At 36.5% G+C, this 24129-nt stretch overlaps 1 protein-coding gene across 1 annotated transcript in view; it reads right to left on the reverse strand.

Moving 5' to 3' along the window:
• MIA2 (MIA SH3 domain ER export factor 2) overlaps window positions 1-24129 on the reverse strand; it is a 110444-nt gene that overhangs the window by 5050 nt on the left and 81265 nt on the right. Inside the window, exons 19-26 of the mRNA XM_045287642.1 lie at window positions 22273-22432; window positions 20752-20812; window positions 20129-20164; window positions 18867-18934; window positions 17283-17365; window positions 15530-15658; window positions 11801-11959; window positions 10762-10884 (exon numbers count right to left, since the gene is read on the reverse strand). Of these exons, the coding sequence (XP_045143577.1) occupies window positions 10762-10884; window positions 11801-11959; window positions 15530-15658; window positions 17283-17365; window positions 18867-18934; window positions 20129-20164; window positions 20752-20812; window positions 22273-22432 (819 nt within the window). The remainder of the gene's footprint in view (window positions 1-10761; window positions 10885-11800; window positions 11960-15529; window positions 15659-17282; window positions 17366-18866; window positions 18935-20128; window positions 20165-20751; window positions 20813-22272; window positions 22433-24129) is intronic.

A 24129-nucleotide genomic window follows, 5' to 3' on the forward strand; every position in this document is an offset into this window, starting at 1 on the left:
CATAAAAAAAAATTGACTCCCTAGATGGCGCAAATGGTTAAGCAACTGCTAGCCAAAAGTCTGGTAGTTGGAACCCACCCAGAGGCACTCAGCGTTTGCTTCCACAAGGCCATCTTTTGAGAAGGCCGTGCAGCAGTTTTGCTCTGCATACTTGAGGGCACTGCCACAATGAGTCGGAATTGATTTCATAGCAACTAACACAGTCCTTACTTTCCTTTACCTCCTAACACTTAAATACTCGCAGTCTTCAGAATTTCTCCCATTTCTGTATTTTTTAAGATACTACTTTTCAGTCTTTCTGATGGCTTCTATCTCGCCTTCTAACTATCCCTAAATGATGATGTCCTCAGAGTTGTACTCTTGGTCTTATTCTCCCCTCATTACATCCTTGGGAAATCCCAGTGACCCCAACAACTTTCATTAGATACACTGCTAACTCTGGAACAGTGCAGCACATTTGAACTGCCTGGGTCCACTTAGACATGTTATGTAATACTCATCATCTCAAGAACAGTGTACGTCTCTTGAGTAAACGGAGTAGTGTTGTAAAAAGTGATCCCTTGCCAATCTCCCGTATTTTTCACCATGTTTGGTGCAATACCATAAAGTCTGAATAAAACTATGGGACCCATGTCAAATGCCACTAGTGATGCTGCAAGGGCTCCTAAGAAGCAAGAAAGGTCATGACTATTATTATAGAAAAAGTCAAATTTATTGATCTGTATCATAAATTGAGGTCTGCAAAGAAGGGCGAGCATGAACGTGGAGCAAGAGGAAGGTAAAAGGAAACAGAGGAGAGATCTTGAAAGCCAAGCTATGGATAGATGTATAAATATAGGTGTGTACATATGTAAATGTATCAATTCATAAAAAGAGGTACAGGCATATGTACATATATTTATATGGCAATACACTAAGATAGTGGGCAGACTTTGGGCCTCTGCTCAAGCCCTGCCTCAACACAAGAACACTTTTGTTCTAACAACCTGGCATTTGGTGCTGCTCACCCTCCCAGCACAATCACTGAAGACAAAATGGGTGCATAAGCAAATGTGATGAAGAAAGCAGATGGTGCCCAGCTATCAAAAGATACAGTGTCTGGGGTCTTAAAGGCTTGAAGTTAAATAAGCAGCCATCTGGCAGAGAAGCAACATGCCCACATGGAAGAAGCACACCAGTCTGTGCAATCATTAGGTGTCAACGGGATCGGGTAACAGGCATCAGATGATCCAAAACAAACAAACAAACAGAACCATATTGTTGAGAACAAGGGGAGTCAGAGCAGAGATCCAAAACCCATCTGTAGACAATGGGACATGCCTCACAGAAGGGTCACAAGGAAAGGATGAGTCAACAAGGGTGCGGTATAGCATTGATCAAACTCAATATTCCTCTAGTTTCTTGAGGTTTCCTCACCCTCCACTATCATGACCCCAGTCCTGCTTTCACTTCAGGTATAAACACAGGTACAGATAAAAGTTAGGAGGTCATGACACATGGAGTCCAGGAACAGTAATGGGAGTAGCGATACCAGGAAAGGAGGAGGAAGGTAGAAGGAAGGTGAAGGAAGGGGCAGGAAGGGGAAAGTGATAGCAATGATCGACACATAACCACACACACCGCACGAAGGGGGCAAACAACAGAAACCGTGAGGGAAGGGAGACAGCGGTCGGTGTAAGATATGAAAATAATAATAATTTATAATTTATCTAGGGGTCACGAGGTGGGAGGCGGGGAGTGAGGGGAAAAAGAAGAGCTGATACCAAGGGCTCAAATAGAAAGTAAATGTTTAGAAAATAATAATGGCAACGTATGTACCAATATACTTGATACAACTGATATATGGATTGTTATAAGAGCGCAAGAGCCCCCAATAAAATGATCTTTTAATAAAATAAAAATTCACATACAAAAACACAGATTGAGGTCTGTAGTGGTTCCCTGCCACTCAAGATAAATAATCCAACTTAACAACTACTGTATTAAAAAATAAACAATTGTGACTGTTGCTACAGCTATGTCAACAGACACAAAAACCTTGCACCTTTCGTGAAATACATTTCTAACTCATACTGAAAGTGCAGCTTTCACGTGGGTGCAGTATATAACACATATAACATACAAAATGCATGCTAACAGTAGGGCTTTCAGTCCATAATAAGCTGTTAGCAGTTAATTTGGGAGGAAATAAAAAGACTTTTGATTGCATGGGGCGGGGGGGTTGGTGTCCCTAACCCTAAGTTGTTCAAGGGTCAAGTGAATTCTCCTGATGACTTCTAGACATATAGTTCAGGTCTGGGTAGCTTCCCCAGGACATCAAAGCTTGAACTGCCCACTTGAATATCTGTGTAGGTATACAACAGGTGCCAATAATTTTTTAAGTTCAAAATGACACTCAGAATCTTCTCTGTCCAATTTGCCACTGCAAGCTTGTTCTTAGTCTCAGAACAAGGAACGGCACTTCCTTCCATCTAGCCAAGTGCTACAGCCTGGGCATCAGCTAAGATTTCTCCTCTTCTTTTTTAAAGATTTCGTCTCTTCTTTCACTTTCCATGTGCCTTCAATTATAAATCATCCCAATTCTATTTTCTTTGTTCACATCTATCTATCCCTTCTACAAAATCATCACCATCATTCAACAAGATTGCTGACATAGCTCCTAAAATTACCCTCCCCACAATCCTGACCCCTCAGTTCCAGTGTATTCTCCACAGTGCAGCCTGAGTAATTTCTCTAGAAGGCAAATGTGATTACAATCTTCCACTGCAAAAAAATGTGTCTCATTATCCTACAAATAAGGTCCAAATTTCTAAACAGGGATTGCAAAATCTATTCACAGACTGCCTCTTCAGCAGCTTGTTTCAAAAGTCCTTGATTCATATTACATAAATTATTAAATTCTGAATCTGAGAGATACTATTCTCCTAGAATATTTCCTCATTTTAGTACAGCAACTTCTTCCTTCACTTCTTAGATGATATCTGAAGTTTTTCTTTACAGGCCCTCCCTCGAACCACTTCTACTTCATCTGGGTTAGTGTCCCCGGATGGTTCCTATACCATCTTGTATTCATTATTATGGTTACTATCTACTCTGTTTGTCAGTTAAGTCACTAGGACTCAAAGGACATGCATACCTCAAGAGGTATTACAGGTGTGTGTTAAACACTGCAATAAAGTATGTAATGAAGCAAGCCACACACATTTGTAGTATGTTGAGTGTGCAATCCACCACTGCCATCAAGCCGATTCTGACTCACAACAACCCTGAGGATGCAAATCTTTAGGAGAGAAGATATGCTCATCTTTTCCGCATGGAAGGGACGGTGGGTTTGAATCAGTGACTTAGTGGTTAGTAGTCTAACACTTACCCAGCAGTGTCATCAGGGCTTATTAAGTTACAACAACATTAGGAAAAAGTTTGAAATAGTATGAGAATTACCAGAATGTGGCAGACACACAAAGTGAGCACATGCTCATATAAGCATTGTGTTGATGGCCTTGATTGACAGGGTTGCCACAAACCTTCAATTTGTAAAACACACCAAAAAACTCACTGTTCTCAGTCAATGTTGACTCATAGTAAGCCCCTGTGGGTTGAGACTGTGACTGTTTACAGGAGTAAAAAGCCCAAGCTTTCACCCTCAGAACTGCTGGTGGTTTTGAACTGCTGACCATATGGACTGCAGTCCAACATGTACCCACTACACCACCAAGGAAACTCCTGTAGAATATACCATATCTGTAAAACACAACGAAGTGTAATACAAGGAGATATGCATGCATAAGGGATGCTGAGCGCCTGCCCCCCACTGAAACCTAACAACTACCATAATGCCTGGCACATAGGAAGCAGTCAGTAAATACTCAGTGTCGTAATTATGAGTCCACAACTTCTCTTTGCAATACAGTATAGGGACCACACAGGCAGGAGTTCAAATCCTACCGCTTACAGACTTCCTATCTAAGGTCTTGTGTACCTTTGGGGGACCTCGGTTTCTTTATCTATAAAACGTACATAATGATGGTTTCTACTTCTTAGGGACATTGTGAAGATTAAAATAAAACAAATTTCTTTTTAAAAAGCATAATTTTGAAGAAACTTTACACAGCAAATTAAGTTCTCATTGATCAATTTTTATGCATATTTTTCATTGACATTGGTTACACATTTCATAATGTATCAGCATCCTCATTTTTTAAAAATCATTTTAATGGGGGCTCGTATAATTCTCATCACAATCCATACATCCATCCATTGTGTCAAGCACATTTGTACATTTGTTGCCATCCTCATTCTCAAAACATTTGCCTTCTACTTGAGCCCTTAATATCAGCTCCTCGTTTTCCCCCTCTCCCCCCGGTCCCTCATGAACCCTTCATAATTCATAAATCATTATTATTTTGTCATATCTTACACTATCTGACGTCTCCCCTCACCCACTTCTCTGTTGTCCATCACCAGGGAGGAGGTTATACGTAGATTCTTAATCGGTTCCCCCTTTCCACCCCACCTTCCCTCCACCCTCCAGGTGTCACCACTCATACCACTGGTCCTGAAGGGGTCATCTGTCCTGGATTCCCTGTGTTTCCAGTTGCTATCTGTACTAATGTACATCCTCTGGTCTAGCCAGATTTGTAAGGTAGAATTGGGATCATGATAGTGGGTGGGGAGGAAGCATTTAAGAACTAAAGGAAAGTTATATGTTTCATTGTTGCTACCCTGCACCCTGACTGGCTTATCGCATCCCCAACAGCCCTTCAGTAAGGATGTCCAGTCAGCATCCTCATTTAATTCCATTCTGAAAGTTCTGTTCCTTTTCATCTTTGATCTAGGGTAAATGTTGACTGTAAGGCCTCATTTAGATGATTGTATAAAGAATCACAGTGTTACTGATTTTATGATAGTGACCTCTGGGAGTGGCTTGAGTTCCAAGTTTACAGGATATACCAGGGTAATCGTTTGGGGAAGTCCCTCTTATCTTTGCTGGTACAGGAAGTCTGGTCTTTTTCAGGTCATGCACACTATCAGTCCTGAAGACTACGTTCTTCTCTGAGTGTCTGGTCTCCTTCTTCCTCTGTTGCTCCACAAAAGTGGAGACCAAACATTTATCTTAGATGGCAACTCACAAACTTTTAAGACCCTACATGCTATTTATAACATTATCTTTATGAGCTGTTATGCTAAATGACCAAATTCCTGCCCCCAAAGGCTATCATCCTAAACCTTCAAACCCATTAGCCCAATTACGTGAAGTGTTTGACGATATATAAATCTCCATAACCATCTAGACACCATAGAAGTTTTATCTATATGGCACAAACATGCATATCCATTTGTACAGAGGAGCTCTGGTGACAGTGGCCATATGTTGGGCTGTGACCTTTGAGGTGAGCAATTCAAAACCACCAGCCGCTGCTCCTCGGGAGAAAGGCAAGGCTTCCTACTCCCGCAGAGAGATACAGTCTCTGAAACCTCACAGGGACAGTTCTACCACGGCCTACAGGGGCACTATGTGTCAGTATTGACTGAATGGCAGGAAGTATCATATACTTGCTCCTTCACTCTCTCACATCCCTGCTAACCAAGGAGATTGCTTTCTGTAGACAAGCACAAAGCAGAAAGTGTTACTAGAGTTCCTCCCAGTTCATACATGCATGGCATGTTTAAACATCTCTTTCATCAGTGGGTGGCTGCAGACAAGTTCTCTCAGTAATACGTCTTGGCCTCGTGAAGGCGCCTTCCAAAAACACAAAACCTTTGTGCCATAGGGAAAAAATGTTTAGGTCACAGCCAATATCAAATGTTTAACAAAACCTATCTTCCCAAACCACTGAAGCTTTGCAACATTTATAGAAATCTGCCTCAGTTTGGAGAGAGATGAAATGTTTTAGGGAAGGTCAGAGACTTCAAAGATGAACCCCAAGAAGGAGGACAAGACCATCAACCTTGACAAAAAAAGAAAAACTGGCTGGAGTACAGACACTGGAGGAAGAAGACCACAGAACTACCACTAATTTGATAGCTGCTTTAACTGAGCGTCGTGGCCTCAGAAGCCTTAAGCTCATGGGTTGCCAAAGGCAAGACCCAAAGATCAGCTAACTCAAAGAACTGATCTTCCCAGCAGTCTCTAAGCAAAACCAAAGCTAAGGAGGAGTGTTATGGAACAAACTAACCAGAGATGAGTTGATCTACCAATTTCTAATCTAAAGAGCAAAGTTCAATAAAAACTGGGGTCTTTCACAGGGTCACTTAAATTCATAACAGAGAGTTCAGTTCAAAAGGTTATGGCAACTGTTTTTTTTTGTTTTTGTTTTTTTGACGTTACAATTATCATTTATTATTTATTGTATTATTTATGGCATCTAGTTTACAGTATTACATATTTCTCTTTTTTTTTAACATTTTATTAGGGGCTCATACAACTGTTATCCCAATCCATACACACATCAATTGTGTAAAGCGCATTTGTACATCGTTTCTCAAAACATTTTCTCTCCATTTAAACCCCCGACATTAGGTCCTCATTTTTGGCAACTGTTTTTTATGATTCCAAAAGGTAACTTTAGTACATTTCTGGCCCCCCAAAACCAAGGACAATCATGGGAGCAAACATCAAATGCATGGCTTGGATGGAAGAATGGTGAAATCACTGATGCTTAAAAAAAAGTTTATGGAGACAATTCCCCACCCCCCACCCCACCCATCCGCCACCAAATCAAGTTAACAAATGGATCATTCATTTTAAGAAGAGATGAGCTAGTGTTTAAGATAAAACCCACAGCAGCAGACCATTCACATAAATATATAATGAAATCATTACTACTGTTCATGCTCCAATTGATGAGAAACAGCAATTAATGGCAGAAACAATAGCCAACAGCTTAGCCATCTCAGTTAGTTCAGTTTATACAACTCGGAAGGAACAATTAGCTGAGCAAACTTTCCAATGGATGTGTGCCAAAACTGTTGTGTCCAGGTCAGCTGTAGACAAAAGCAGAACTTTCCATGGAAATTTCAAACAATAGGATCAAGATCCTAAAGCATGTCCTGGAAGAATTATAACAGGAGATGAAACACATGACTTTAACAGTGCAATCCAGAAGAAAAAGTACAAAAAGCAATGGATACCAAAGGTGGAAATAGTCCAACAAAGCAAAAGCAGGTTTATCAAGGGCAGAGGTTTTTGTGATACTCAAAGCCACGTGCTTGTTGACTTTCTGGAGGATCATAGAATACCTGCTTATGATGAGAGTTAGCCAAAGCTTTAGCAGGAAACACCCGAGAAAGCTTCACCAGAGAGTCCTTCTTCACTACAACAAAGCTCTTGCTCATTCCACCATCAAACAAGGGCAATTTTGCAAGAATTGTAAGGGAAAAAATCATTAAACATCTACCTTACTGTTCTAACTCAGCAGCTTCTTTTTTTCCTTAAAATCATTTTATTGGGGGCTCGTCCAACTCCTATCACAATCCATACATACATCGTGTCAAGCAGTTTTGTACATTTGCTTCCCTCATCATTCTCAAAACATTTGCTTTCTACTTGAGCCCTTGGTATCAGCTCCTCATATTTTCCCCTCGCTCCCCACGAACCCTTGATAATTTATAAATTATTATTAGAACTCAGCTTCTTCTGACTTGTTTCCTACACGTGAAAAAAATCTTTAAAAGACTTCCATTAAAAATATTTTTTAAACTGTACTGATATGGTTAAATTCTCAGGACTCATAGTTCTTTAGGCTAAAAGGCTGGCATCACCACTTACAAATGCGCCTTAATCAAGATTTTGTTGAAAAGTTTTTATCTTTTCATTCCGTTCTTCCATGAACTGCTTAATGTCGTCTCATGGTATATTTTGAGAGACCCTCATTAGTTTTTATGATTGCACAGTGTTCCACTGTGTGTATGTGCCACAGTTTATTCATTCATCTGTTGATGAGCAGTGGTTTCCATTTTTTACTATTATAATGCTACACTGAGCAGAATAAGGGGCTAAAAACAAGCAAACAAACAAACAAACAAACAAACCCTCAATTCCTACTCATAGCAACGCTATATAGTTTCTACGGCTATACATCTTGACAGGAGCGGACAGCCTACCCTTTGTTCAAAGAAGAGCTTGGCGTGCCAATCTGCAGTTAGCAGTCCAATGCCTACCCAAGAGCATTGCCAGGACTGGATTTAACACAGTGATGCACGTACACGTTCAAGTCCGTGGTTTTGGTTCTGGAGTGTGTCCACCTGGGACTAGGATTGCTGGATCATAGGGGATTTGTAGTTCTTGCTTTTCCAGGAAGCACTATGCCATTTTCCAGAGGGGCTGAGCCACTTTACAATCCCACCGGGATTCAGCATTCCAACCTCCCTGATAAGTTGCCAGCATTTGTTGCTTTTTGCTTTTTGTGATCAGTGCCATCTCTGTGCAGAAGTGAGATGGTTTCTCATTGTGGTTTTGATTGGCATCTCTGATACCAAATGACTGTGAATTTTTTTCATGTTTTTGTTGGTCCTTTTTTGGTAAATTGCTAAACTCTTGCCCATTTTTGGAATTGGATGGTTTGTCTTTTTGTTGGAGAGTTGTGCAAGCGCTCTATATATTTTAGAAATTAGACACTTAACAAATATATCAGACCATCCAACAGAAAATAATGTTTTCTTGGTATCCTGGTCTTAGGCCTGTTCCTCAGAAAAGGCATTGGCCAGTGTCATTCACAGTCTCCCCCCACGCCATAGGTTCTCTTTACTTTTTTGATAAACTTAAGTATTTGATTTTTAGAAGGTCCCAATATCTCACTTATCGCCTATTGCTTGTGCATTTCAGTTTTTGGTAGAGTTCTCTTTTGTTCCATAAATGTTTACTGAGCACTGGTGCCAGTCAATGTTTTCAACTACCATTCTCCTTCACTAAATACCGTATGCTGACAAGCCAGTAATATGTTAACTAGAACTGATCCGTTTACAAAACACTTTCCACACATTTATTTAACCTTCCAGAACAACCTTGTCAAGTAACTAGAATTTCAGTTTAAAGCCAGTATCTATTAGTGATTCATATTTCTTCATTTTTGCTTATGTTGTTCGTATTACTGGCAAAGACCCCTCACTTTTCTATTCTCTTCTCAAACGGGGCTCAAGCGCCCCTACTTTCATAGAGCTTCCATGGCTCTTCAATTAAATGGGAGTTTTCCCTTTCTCTAATTGGGCACAATCTCTAATGGGATTTATTATTCTGACCAAATGTCAAACACGTATACCATTTTGCCAAGAACTTTTTGAAGCTCTATTTGCCAACTTAACTCAGATCTTTCAGGCAGGTTACCACTTACTATTTTTGGTACAACTGCCATGTCATGCGGGCTGCTTTTTTTTTTTTTTCTTTTTTGGCTGCTTTTAAAGAATTAGGCATTTAATAATACTCGCTAAATTGGAGTGTACAATTGGGGAGAAAATGGAGATTTAAAAAGAGTTTAATTACCACCAATTTTAAAGTGAAATGTTCAATCTCACATATACTTTGATTCCATAGAGCTTGAATTAATGAGAGAAAACATTTCAAAAGCCAAAGAAAGAATGAACAATACTACCAAATAACAGAAATCCATATTATGGTTTTGTTTCTTTTCTTTTTATTCTAAAAAAATATATTTTTCAATTAGAGAATCTATTCTCTTTCTTGAGATAAGTTTCCATCAATAAATTTAAATTCTACTTAAATATGCATAATTTATATACACAGAGAGAGAAATTTTGATTTCCTGTTTATATTTTAATGTTATAAACTTCAGTTCATATTGATACACGGGATACAAGTAATTCCTAGCCTCAGTACATAGCTAGAAAGTCTTTTATGTTCAAGAATGCCTGGCAAATAATGGGTTGCCCAGTCAGTGTAAGCTAAATTTCTCTAAGCTTATAACATTGACGAAAAGTACCCAATTATACCATAAACAAAGACTTTAATTTTTCTGATTAATTTTCATATATTTAGTCATATTTGCTTGCCTTATTCCCCTGATTACTAAGCAGGTGGAATTTTTTTTAAAAAGGAAGTAAATCACAGAGCAGTATAAAGTTTGACATCTAGGTATTAAAAAACAAAGTCAAACTCACAACCATCAAGTTGATCCCAACTCACAGTGTCCCTGTAAGACGGGGTAGAACTGCTTCTGTGCGCTCCAAAGGCTGCCACTCTGTGAGTACAGAAAGCCCTGTCTTCCTCCTCTGGAGCAGCGGGCGGTTCAAAACTGCTGACCTGGCAGTTTGCAGCCCAATGCGTAACCATTATGCCACCAGCACTCCTTGCATCCTGGTACATGCCACGCCCCCCACCCCCAATTTTTTTTTTAAATACTGTCATCAAAGTGATTCAATTCACAGGTGCTCTAGACAATAAAGTAGAAATGCTCTATACAGATTCGGCGATTACAAATCTTTACAGGTGCAGACGCCTCATCTTCTCCTGTGGAGCATGCTAGAAGGTTCAAACCACACACCTTTCCGTTAGCAACCCAGTGCTTAGTCCACTGAACCATCAGGGCACTTTAAATCCATTTTCATGATGCTCAAACCAATCACCAAATCATATTCTGCACTATGAATATGTAATATAATGAAAAAAATCAAGCCAGAAACTTTTCAGGAAATAGATGCTGGCCTGAAGGGCTACTAAAATGTAATTACATTAGTCTTGTATTCAACTTTCAGTCATTTAAGTGAATCACGATTATAAAAAGCAAAAACCCAAAAAGTGCTTCTTACCTGCTTTATCCAAAGAAGGCATATTAAAACCTCTGAGCTCTGCTGGTCCAGAGAGTCTACCAGAATTAGAATAAAATCTGTCTTGCCTTTGTGGAGGAAGAGCTGGATCAGGATATGGTTGGCCTAGAAAATAATTGTTCAGAGTACCTTTATTATTTTTTTAAGATGTATACTTAAGTATAATGTAATATATAATAATTTATTCTCTTGTTTCCTAAGAGATTGACCCATATTCTTAGGCGACAATAGTAAACAACTGTAGGAAAAGTGGTTTCCCTTTTAAAGTCTTTAACTATAAAAACATGTGATTAAAAACAATGAAATTACAAATTACTTAAAAATTATTTCTGCCCATTCATCTTAAGTCAACAAAAATATAAAAAAATTCTGCCAAGAGTAAGAGCATACTACCAAGTGTGCATAATAGGACTAAATGACACTGAGGAACCCCGGTGCATTGTGGTTGCGAGTTGGCTTGCAGTTTGAAGCCAACTGTCATTCCTCAAGAGAAAGATGAGAATTTCTAATCTCATAAAAAGTTAGGCTGGGAAACCCATGGGGGCACTACCCTTCGTACAGGGTTGCTGTGAGGGTCAGAATGGACTCAATGACAGTGTGTGAAAACAGACCATATTTGGGGGAAAGACAAAGTACATAACGAGAGATTCCTGATACTGGCAACTTATGAATTTATTTAAAGAAAAGGTTCCTCAAAATCTTTCAATAAAGTCTGTTGAGACTAGGGGTACAGTTTATTAATTCTTTTTATCACGGTTAACTATTTTCAAATAAACGTTAAACACTTTCATTTGGGGGCAAAACCAGCTTTCTGTAGCATGAACAATCACCCCTAATGATTCCATTTGGAAATTCGTATGTTACTGCTTTCAAATGCATCACGATGAGTCAGAATTGACTCCACCGTACAAAGCAACACCATGTGTCACGTTTTCTCACGCCGTGGGAACCCTACTTTCTTTCATTGCTGTATATTGCACAGAGTAGCTACCTTGCATAGGTAAATACCCGGTTCACAAACCTGATGGAGGGATCATCATCCTCCGATCCTGTTCCCACGGAGGCGACAAGGAGCCAGTGTCAGAAGGGGCTCTATGAGGATCAAGTAACCTATCGTAGTTGGTGTCTCCTCTTTCATTGGTGATCTGCTGCTCCAAAAGACCCCCTGGGCCTCTTGAGCCTGACGAAAGGGAAGACATTACAATTCGCAGTCATGTAAAATACTTAGTTATTAGGAGCTCTATAAATAAATAAACCCAAGCATGTTTTAAAGTGTAAAACAAAGCTGTCCCTAAAAGACATTAGATATATACCACTACTAAGACAAAAAAGGAGAAAATAATCTTGCCAAATATATAAATACTTGTATAAAATTTCGATTAAATTTCATCACAGTCATCAACTTCATGTTTAAAAATCAAAAACAAGTCACTAAGTTGAAACATAAAATCTATGGTTAATTTATAAACTATAAATACTAAGTCTGAAAAATGAGGGAAGAAAGTAAACTGCAACTGAGGTATTTTTAATGCTACATATAAAAATGAGAATGAATACTTTAAAATAATCATCTCAATAATTCTGCTACTAGTAAGAATAAAGTTTAGGATAACTCTTGGAAATATCCTTAGATTAGCTTAAAAGTCACACTATAAACCAATTCTCAATGCTATAATAAAACTCTATACTTCTAGCTGATACCAAGGGCTCAAATAGAAAGAAAACGTTTTGAGAATGATGACAACAAATGTACAAATGTGCTTGACACACTGGATGTATGTATGGATAAGAGCTGTATGAGCCCCCAATAAAATGATTTTAAAAAGAAAAAAAAAGGATAAATAAAGGACTGCCATACCCTTGCGCCTAAAAAAAACACAACTATACTTCTCTCAAAACTAATTATAAACGATGTGATTATAAATTTCACACCACCAGATATAAATGGCTGTACAAGTATATGAGTTCTAACAGTTACTAAATAAGAAATTCACCTCAAGAAAAGGTCTATAAGCTCTGAAGATAAGTCTAATACAAGAATTTCAAAATCCATAACAGCATTATTGGCGTAACTACTTCAAACAGGATAACACAATCCTTGCATTAAAGAGAGGAGTGAATAATTTTAAAATTTCCTTATATGACCACAGAAGAAAAGTAACTTCATTTAAATCCCATATTCACTTAAACAGAAGAAAAATGTAAAAATCATTTAAGTATTCCATAAAAAAACCTACTAATACCTCATTTACCAGTCATTGAGAGGGGAATGAGGTCTTCTCTAAATTAAATATCCAGAAAACAAAGGCTTATTCCTTTCAGTAGCTTAAACAGTTTTTCAATAGAAGTCTTTCTAAAATGCTTTCCATAATTCAATACCTCCTTTAAAAGATGAAACCAAAATTAATTTGACCTTTTCTTAATAACCTGTGCAAATCAGTACAGACATTCACTTTTAAATATAGTAACCTTTTAAAAAATTTTCCATCTATTCCCTTATGTAGAATCAATCATGTGGTCACTGACTTTTATGCCAAGAAGTGCACTACCACCCTTCCTTAAAAAAACTAGATCCTGATCTTATGAAAAAAGAGAAGGAAAACTAGACCCTACTAAATGCCCCAAATCCGTCCTTTTAGGTTATTCAGCCCTCTACCAATCAGTTCGTTCGGGACAGTAGGTTGGATTCATCTAGAGGGAGATATTCTTTGATTGCTTACATCCATAGGACCAGAGCTAGAAGCAAACTAACTGCCTGGTGAAAACTACAACCTGAAAAATACTAAAGATTAAAGCTATTCAATCAGACCTAAAGCTGCATTCACTTTACTCTAAAATAAAGTTTTCTTTATATTCAATCTTATTCAAACAAAATACTCATTCAAACTTTAAAATTGTAAATATAAAACAAGGAAGGAAAAGCAAGAGCACTCTTCATCCACCTTTGACAGGTCACAGAAACTTTTGGTTCAAAGCAATGTTTTTAACACCCATTGATAACTTACCTAGCATCTCTAGCAAATAGTAGAACATTCTTGTAAAGAATCTAAACACATTGTATAATGAAAGTAGGAGAGGAAAGGAATTTAAATAGGAGAGGAGAAATGAAAAGCTTTTTTGTTGTTTGTTTTTTTTATTATTTTTTACTCTTCAATGGACAAGCAATCCTTGACTTATGTAATTCAACTTCCAGTTAGTCACATTTGTGGGTTAGCTAATTATATCTTAATTTCTAGGCTATCTTTTCAAACTACAATCTCACATTTGTGGTGCATGAAATAACTTAATCTGAATCAGCATTCTTTTCTTAATGAAATGGAGTAGAACTGAATAGAAAAAAAAAAAATATTCAGGAATGTCCAGCAAGCATGAGAACTGTAAAACTAATCTGATTTCTAAGGTGCTCATGGCAAAGCTCTCCTAGGAACCAAGTGCTGATCTGTAACTTGGTCCCTTTCCCTAGGTGCTCTGGGTTCAATGCCAACACAAGCCAAAGCCCTCTCTGAGCTATTCTCGGGCTGTGAGCCCCAATCCGCAGCGGAGACAGGGAGGCAGGAAGAAGTAGCTCTAAGGGGAACAAACTGAAGATGGAGAAAGAGGCTATTTAAAAGGCAATGGGCAAAAGGAGCACATCCCATGATCAAAAAATAGAAAACTAACTTTCTTATATTCTTTGAAAATTGTTTCAAAGGACAAGTTTCAAAAAAGGTTTAGAATAGTGGCAGCTTCAATGGGGAATTACTAGGACTTCCTAAGAGGTGATTTTGAGGAGTAATATCTTTTTGGATATGTGTACTTCGGTATGTGGGGTTCAGTTGGTGATTTTATATACACCTACCACTATATGTTCCTACCTCAGATCCAATCTGTTAAAAATACTGATAAAAAGGAGGGTGAGGACACTTTACTGTGGCAACAGCTCTGATAAAACACAACCTTGGTACTGAAAAACTAAGACTGGAATTTTAAATAAATAGGGTTATATATCTTAGAGTTTTGCCACTACTCAAAGGAAAATTTTACGGCAATAAGACAAAGTATAAGAGCTCAAAACAGAGGAAAACCAGTGCAGTTAAGAGTTTTCACTTAAAAAAATAAAATAAATAAAACTTTTCAAAGACAACCCATTTTTAAACAGGGTTAAGTGCTGACTAAACGAATGTAGAAAGATCATTAGTGAATGCTTATTCTGAATGCAGTAGCTACAGAAATTCTCAAAAACATGTAAGAGGCAACACAAAATTGAATTAGTTTCTTACAACACTAGCAAATAATTCGTTTCTTTAAAAGGTACCAGTCAAAACTCTGGCCACACTCACAGAGATATCATTTACCTTCTGATATTCTATTTTTTAGAAAAAGGATCAAGATAATTATGGGCAAATATATTTAAGTCTACATTAAAATAGTGTTTCATCATAATATAATTTTAGGGTGGGTTATAGTGTTATTATGTTTTATGTATTCTTTAGAAAGTTTATAAAATAGTTTTTAAGTAAAAAATATGGGTTTAGAAGATATGCACTCAGTCCTTAAATCAAAATGCAATCTAATAATAAAATAATTTTGAAGGAAAAAAGGGTACTGATATTGGATGTCTGAGAGCTCCTTTTCTAAAAATGTAACCAATAAGAAGTACAAGGAATGCCTGTATTTTCCAAAGATTTATTTCATAGATCATTTTAAAAGTGAGGTGAAAATATAAAGTACGGAAGAAATCTAGCGTAATAAAGATGTTTAAACAATATACCTCTTCCTCCTCCCCCTGGAAGCAAAGGTGAAAGCCTGAGTGGACCCTCCAACAAAGTTGGAGGGGAGAGAAAAGCTCTCGTTTCAGATGAAGGTCGACCCAACGGTGAGGGACCATATGGGGAATGCTCTGGAATAGTTAAAACAACATATTTAAATTCATAGTTTTAGTTAGCTAGACTGCAGACTTAGAATTGCATTTCAACAATTTCCATTAGGTCATCATCCTATTGCCAAGTTCAGTTTAATTCATACCTGAAGGATGCTTTATATTTGCCAAAATAGGCTATAATTAAATATTTGGAACCCTATGTTTTCAAAGTTTGTCTACCAAATGACACCTTCATCAACAAAACTGATCCTCTTGTTAAGGAATAGATTCAAATAGCCATACAATATTAAGCAATAGGATATTGGTGGTATTAGGGAGGTATAGAGATTTGGGGGAATGAAGTTAAGCCTTATATTATATTTAATGGTAGAATGTTCCAGATAATTTCAGCTGGCGAGGGTTGTAACATGGAAGGGTTCAGTTTAAATCAGGCCTTTATAGGCTAGGTTGGGCCATGAACTTTTGAAGTAAATCTCAAATTTTGGAAATTACAAAAGTGTGCATCACACTCTAAAGCATTATAAGCTACTTTTGAGTCATAACCAGTGGAAAATTAGTTTGAATGTATTAATGCATCAGATAAATCACTTTTTCTCTAATTCACATAACCAAGAGCCCTATCACTTTACAAACTTCACCATCTCCAAATAATGGTTACACTTCTAAAGATCAAAAACTAACAACAACAAAAAACTTTAAATACCACAAAATTAACACTTTTGTACTATTAAAATGTATTGAATATAGCTTACACAAAATATAAATGCAGCTACCATAAAAGATCAAGGCATTCTTCCCTCCTTGAGACGTTCACACTATATTAAGGAAAAGCTCCTGTCTGACACCTCTCCCACTCCAAAATGTGATAAATCTTGAAGTGATAATGACCCGACACTTTGAGATGTAGAAACATGTTCTAATTCTAGAAACAGACCTTCTTTTCAAAGAACTCTGACACTCAGATGACTTTCATCTTTTCAAAGGTTTGTGAAAATAAGACTCTATCAAAAGACAGGTTTGTTTGTTCTTTCAGTGCCTCGTAACCTTAATTCTAATTCAACTGAAAGTATTTTGAAAAACTTAAACGATTTGGATAATAACTACAAAATTAGAGATACTGAGTAATGAAATATTAAATGTCTTTCATAGAACTAGCTACCTTATGGGGGTATGAGGTAAAGCAATCAAATTCAAATTACTAGTATTTCCTTAACTTTTTAATTAATGTTTTTACACTCTCATCTTTTCAGTATAATTCAGGGAAATTCCAAAGCATAAGAAAGTAATACGAAGTTACAGTGCTAATCTATTTAAACACTCTCTTACTCGTTCATTCTTCCAACAAATAGTTACTGAGTACCAACTATGTATATCAAGCACTTTGTTTTTCAAGAAGCTTAAGGCAGTAAATATACACTATCTTAAAAAATCCAACTGAAAAAAGGAAGCAATAAATATATTCATTAATGTTCAATAAAAAAATCCAGAAGCTTGGGTGCTTATGGGAGAACTCAAAGTAGAATATCTGGCTCCTAATTCTAAAAAATTATAATTGTAACTTAAACCAATATAAACTATATGTAACATATACACACACATTTACATATTATACATATGAGAAAAGATTTTTTTTAAAGACTACCTCTGCCAAACGTTGTATTTGTAACATCAAGTGCATAAAGATCTTTTTCTAAAAGTTCATATTTAAATTCTGCTTCAGTTAATCTGCAAATAAAGAACAAATACCTCTTAAGTTACTCATTCAAGAAAAAGGTCATTGCCAAATACAAGTTACTCTTCAATATCTTATTGTCATCAGTAAAGAAATACACCTAAAATTCATCAAAACATCTTTATTTATCCCTTACTACTGATTTTGGGATGACAGTTACCTCTTCTGCCTTGTGATAGTAAAGTTTTGTTGAGGTTTGGAATGGCTTTGCTCCTTTTTCACATTTAGAAGGCAATTGACATACTATCACAAAATTAAAATGTTTTAATGAAGGGATCGCCAGTCAACCAGTTCATGTCTCTCATTTTACAACTGTGGAAACGGAATGTATGCGTTTGAATGATTTATTAAAAGTGAGAAGATCAAGATTAACATGGAGTTCTGCACTCATGTATGCTTTCCACTGTCCTGGGTCCCGTATGGGTCCAGTCACAGGACAAAATCGGAAGTCTAATGAACTCATCCTTCTCTTCCACAGAATCTTATTTCGTGATCTGAACTAGAACACTGAAAACATTCACTCCTTTAGCTTTCATTTCTGAGAGGACAGAAGACAAGCAAGAAGGCTACAACGAACAGTGGATAATGTTAATAGTCTATCCGCCAAGGAATTACAACACTTGGTTATCCTCAGAGAAAAACATTTACTCTTTGCTTCTATGGAACATTGTGTACTTTCATTGTCCTTTCATCTAATGATTGTAACGTATGGTCTGCAATACAGTAAAACAGGGGATTTATTAGATTAAAATTTCTTTAAAAAGGAACTGAGAAAGATAATACACATGTATTCTATATACATATCCACTAAGAAATTCTGATACCCTAGAAATTACTGTGCAAGAGATTCATCAATTATATTTCCATCCATCATCACTCTCCCTTCACTTTCACTGGCTTAAGAAAATATTTTCAATGGTTACCATGGGTGAAGGAGGAAGAATTTTACTAAAAGGGCATTGAGTTTATGTTAATAGTAGTAGAATTAATTGGAAAAGGATGTCAATAATGGTTGATATAATCAATGGCACTGAATTATACATGTGGAGATTGTTGAACTGGAGAACGTTTCGTTGTGTACATTTTTGCCACAATTAAAAAATAATAATTACACTAAAAACAAAGTACAAGGAATAAGAAAATGTTCTAAAACTGACTGTGGGAATGACTGTCTAAGTCTTCTTGTTATGACTGAACTACTGAATTGTATGATATGCGGAAGAAGTGGCCATGAAACTGTTTTAAAAAGACAGTATTTCACATTACACTTCTACAGAAGACTCTAGGAATGACTTTCTTCAAGTGCCATTTTCGTGTCCTGCCCACGCCACGGCTCTAAGCAGATAAAAAGGAGTGACTGCCACTCCCAGATGAAGTAAGTAGAACTAGATACGCTGTATTCACTGCCATCTTCTTGTGAATCCAAAATAAAATTTCTAAGACTAAAATAACACTAGTTTTGTTTCATTTAAGTGCTCTACCTAAGATACTTACTTTTGTCTGTTGTTAGCATTTTCTTTTCTTAAATCATTCAAGTTCCTTTCAGCCGTCCGAGCTGCCAACTTAAACAAAATTGACAAAAATTATATTTATACACATTCAACATGAAAGGTATACACAAATACCATAGCAAAGGGGCAACAAATATCACAATCATTTGAATATTCATTTCACTAAGGTAATGTAAAATATATAATATACATATATAACTTAGAAAATTATTTGAAAAGGAATGTTTCAGAAACCAGAAAACATGAGTCTAAAGAATGGTGAGGTTAGAGTTTAGTCATGTACTTAACAATGAAGGCTGTCATCTAGATTACAAAAATTAAAATCATTAGGTACTTTGAATAGCCAAATAACAGGACAAGGGTAAGGTCAGGGTAATAGGAACGTAGACTCAGTCATTATTCATGAGAGGAATCATTACAATTCTGTAAAATCAAAAAAGGTTAAAATAGTTCCACATAGCATGATGGTACATGCCATCTTTTTATAATATATAAAATTCCAAGCAAGTTACATACCAATGATGTATACAATGTTATATAAATCATATCCCTATAAAACCTTTACATTTGTAATTTTTTACCTTTGTTTATTGCACTTTTAAAAGTAAAATAAAAGTTTACCCTCATTTGTAGGTTGTAGGAAACAAAACAAAACAAAACTTAAGTTTGTAATAAATACGAAGATCATGCAATATTTTCAAACAGTGGAGGGCAAATATCAAAGCTGGGAAGAATACTAATGTTTCCCAGCCATTCTGTGGATCCTCCAGATCAGAAACAACAGCATGTAGAACCTCAGACCTACCAAACATATGCAATCCACGGCGGCAGACATCAGCATCCGAAGTGAGATTAAGGAAGCATAATTTTTTAAAAGTAAAATGAACTAGATTGTAAAATTTATGTTCATTGAATATTGTGAATGACATATAAGAAATGGGCAAAGAATGTTATATGTCCTAAAATGGTGATACTATGAGTATCCTCACATCACCATCCCAAGAAAGATTATCAACTTGCAAAGCAGCAATGTGCAGAAAGCAGAGAAGAAAAGAATCCGATCTTGTGAGTGACCATGCTATAGCAAAGTACACAGTTCACAGGGAACATCATTTCACTACTTGTGAAATTAAAAGAAGTGGATATTTTTAATACCACTTTTGCCCACCAAATTTAAATGAGCAGTGCATTTCTGAAAGAACATAGCCTAATTTCTTAAAAGAACCTAGGAGAAATTAAACTTACCCAATTATCATGTGCTTTTTTCTCATGAGAAATAATCTGAAAAAGAAAGCCATTAAATATTATTGAAAAAATAGTTTTCAATAATATCTGTATTTCAAAATAGTCTAGTTTTCAAAAATAGTCTATATTTAATTTAGAACATAATTCACAAACTCAAAATTATCCCAAAGTGCTCTGAAAAGTTCAGTAAGTAACATTTTGAAAGCAAAATTTCCTATATGCAATTTAGCCCGTATTTTTAAGCAAGCGTTAAATGAAGAGACAATTAGCATGTTTCCTAATAAACTTTCCCTTTATGTAGTAATCTATTTTAACAGGAGTTACCAATTAAGATAACTAATCCAGACTAACTGAATATGAGACCCCAATGCTGCTGACATGTACTTATTTCTGTGAAGTTCAGACATAGCATCATTAAATAAGGCATCTTATCCCAGAATCTTTAGCTCCTGGAAGTATTCTACAGCCATATGACATATCTCAACAGAAGTGTTCAACTAGTTAAGTATCTATCCTATAGTATCAAAAGTTATTAAATCAAAATTGTTTTAAATCACACACACACACACACACACGCACACACGCGCGCGCGCGCGCGCGCACACGCACACAAATACACATACCTGCCCTTGATAAGAAAGAACGGTTCTCTCCAATTCTTCTTCAAGGTCTTTGGCTCGCTTTCTATAAGAAAATAATAATAATCTACATTCACATTATGAAGAAATGATAGTCCACATTGTATCTATTAAGAATATTAATTAGAACACCTGGAGTGTTCTGATTCATGTGAAAAATAACTCCTAAACTCCACATATCAAGTAATAAACAGCTTTAAGTGGTTCTGAGTATATTTTTCTCTAGATATAATATTAACATTAATTAAGCTTTAAGAATAATGCTAAATGGCTTTACCTCACCCAAAGAAGACAAGTAAGAATTGATATTGTACATTGGCTTGCTTTTTTTTGGGGGGGGGGGGCAGGGTTTTTTTTTTTTTTTTTTTTTTTTTAACATTTTATTAGGGGCTCATACAACTGTTATCCCAATCCATACACACATCAATTGTGTAAAGCGCATTTGTACATCGTTTCTCAAAACATTTTCTCTCCATTTAAACCCCCGACATCAGGTCCTCATTTTTCCCCTCCCTCCCCGCTCCCCCCTCCCGCATGAGCCCTTGATAGTTTATAAATGGGTATTTTGTCATATCTTGCCCTGTCCGACGTCTCCCTTCATCCACTTTTTGGTTGTCTGTCCCCCAGGGAGGAGGTCACACACAGTTCCATGTAATCGGTTCCCTCTTCCCTACCCATTCTCCCTTGCTTTTTAAAAAACTTTAATAAGCATGATGTCAGACAGACAATTTAGTCATATCTATAAATTTAATAGAATTATAAATAGTAACCTTTTGGAAATAAAATGCCTTTTATCACGTCTAGAAAATTAAAACAGTAATTTCTTCTTTCAGATTAAATCCTAGCTTAAGGTGAAATGAATAATACAACAACTACACAGTGTACCGCTTAATCTTTTCCCTTTCTTCCTTATATTCCCCACTACTCCCTTGGATCCAATAGGGATAGAGCCAAGGTAAACACTAGACTTAAAAGTCCCAAAAACACTTTTTTAGAACATTAATTCTGGCTCCCTCTTTTGGGCCACACTTCTTCAGTTACTTGATATTTTAAGCATTCTCTCCTATTTTAACCAGAGGAAAAAGCTTGCAATTAAAAGCTATTCATAATTTTCTTGACATTGCCTCAGTGTTCATATTCAAAATTATCTAATGAACTAAACCAAACCAAACTCACTGCCATCGAATCGATGCTGGCTCATAATGACCCTAGAGGACAGGGCAGAACTGCCCCCGGAGTTTCCTAGACTGCAACTCTTTAGGGGAGTAGAAAGCCCAGTTCTTCCCATGCATCTAATGGAAGAGACTTAAACATCATATACATTGAAAGTAAAACATGTTTCCCTTTTTACATTTTCTATACAATTGCACAACAGCAAGACAGATGAATAAAAAATAAAATAAAAATGTCACTTTATTTTTTTAATTGCTTTATACTTTTTTCTAATAAATTTTTTATATCTTTCCTGCCCCACCCCAAAATTAGGGAAATGCATTTAGTACCTACCTGTAGGTCTCCAGTTCCTCGGCCGCATAACTGAGCTTTTCGTCTGCTTTGGAAAGTTTCTCTTGTTTCTCCAACCGGTGATTTTCCTCTACTGTTAATTTTCTTAAAACAAAAATTAGTTTATTCCTTTTAATAATGCCATAAAATAAACGGTTATAGCCTTTAAATTACATCATAACCAGTACTCTCCATAAAAGCAATGCCACTGAAAACATCACATGCAAGGAAACAAACAAAAAAGTATCTCTATAAATATGCCTGGTGTGGAATTTAAAAATTTAAAGCAGCTCAGGTAATTCTTCTAGTTCTAATATAGTAATTTACAGTTTTCTTGAGAATTCATTATAAAAAAGGATGACCAAAGGTCAGTATTCATAAAATGACTACAATTGTTGAATCATTTATCAAGCCCCCTTGTATACAGAAACATTATGTTTATTATACAAAAAGTCAACAATTAATAAATTGTGCTTAAATCATTTCAAACGTAGCATTTAAAAATAGTATTGAAGCTTCCAGACCAATTCATAAAAAAACAACTTAAAGTAAATGAAAGTAATAGCAGTCCTCCTTAGGTATGAAAGGGCTTCAAAGAGTTTGCGGGAAACAGACTTGAGTGATAATGGAGCTTTCCACAAACTTACAGTCCCCTCACACTTACATTAAAGTAACGGCTAATTTGTTGAGCAGTTAAAATGTGCCACAATTGTTCTCATATATGATTGTATGTTGGATATATTTTCTTTTTTTTAACAGCATATTTCCTTATTTAATTATCGCAATAGCCCTACAGAAAGATCTACAAATACTCTTCACATAGTTAAGCAACTCATCACTTATCTGTGCCCTACATACTCCCCAATATTAAACTTGGAAAAATGCTACTAATGCATGAAAAATATCAATATAACATACCTAGAACATTTTAATTAAATATTTTACTAATACAATGAACTTCATGTAAACTGAGCAAATAATCCCAAAAGCTGAGCCATATGAGGAAAAATGTAACATCCGACTTCAACAACAACCTGCAATATTCAGATGACTTGACAGTGCTTACAGAGCACTGGATGCATTTACTGATGAAGCCCAAAGGCTACAGCCTTTGGTATGCATTACACCTACAGATTGAAAAACAAAAGTCGACACAACTGGATCAATAAGCCACTCAATGACAAACACAGAGAAGATTGAACTTCTCAAGGATTTTATTTTACTTGATTAAACAATCAATTTTCAAAGAGGCCTGAGTCAAAAAAATCAAATGATGCACTGTATTGGGCAAGTCTGCTGCAGACGTCTTTCAGAGGTCTAAAAGCAGAGATGTCATCTCGAGGACGTAGGTGATCTACTTCAAGCCATGGTATTCACATTCACCTCCCATGAATGAGCAAGTTGGACAATGAATGAGGACATCACAGAAGAACTGATGCATCTGCATCATGGTGTTGATAACAATATTGAATGTGACAGGGATAACGCACAAACGTGACTTAGGAGAAAAACAGCCGGAATGCTTACTAGAAACAAGGAGGTGAGATTTCATCTCATATGTTTTGCACATTATCAGAATGGAACAGTCCCTGCATACGACATCATGCTTGGGAAAGTAGACAACTGTGAAAAAAGAGGAAGGTCTTCCATGAGAAGACAGGCTGAGTGGCTGCAGCACCGGGCTCAAAGATGGCACACACCAACTCAATGGCACTTAATAGTATCTACTACGTCTTAGCCCTGGTAGCATACTGGTTAAGTCCTTAACTACACACAAAAGGCTGGTGGTTCAAATCCACCAGTTATCCCACATGAGATGGGACGATCTGATTCGGTAAAGATTACAACCTGGAAATACTA

This window comes from Echinops telfairi, unplaced genomic scaffold, assembly GCF_000313985.2.
Source record: "Echinops telfairi isolate 266 unplaced genomic scaffold, ASM31398v2 ScPeMD7_18;HRSCAF=68, whole genome shotgun sequence".
Lineage (NCBI taxonomy): Eukaryota > Metazoa > Chordata > Mammalia > Afrosoricida > Tenrecidae > Echinops > Echinops telfairi.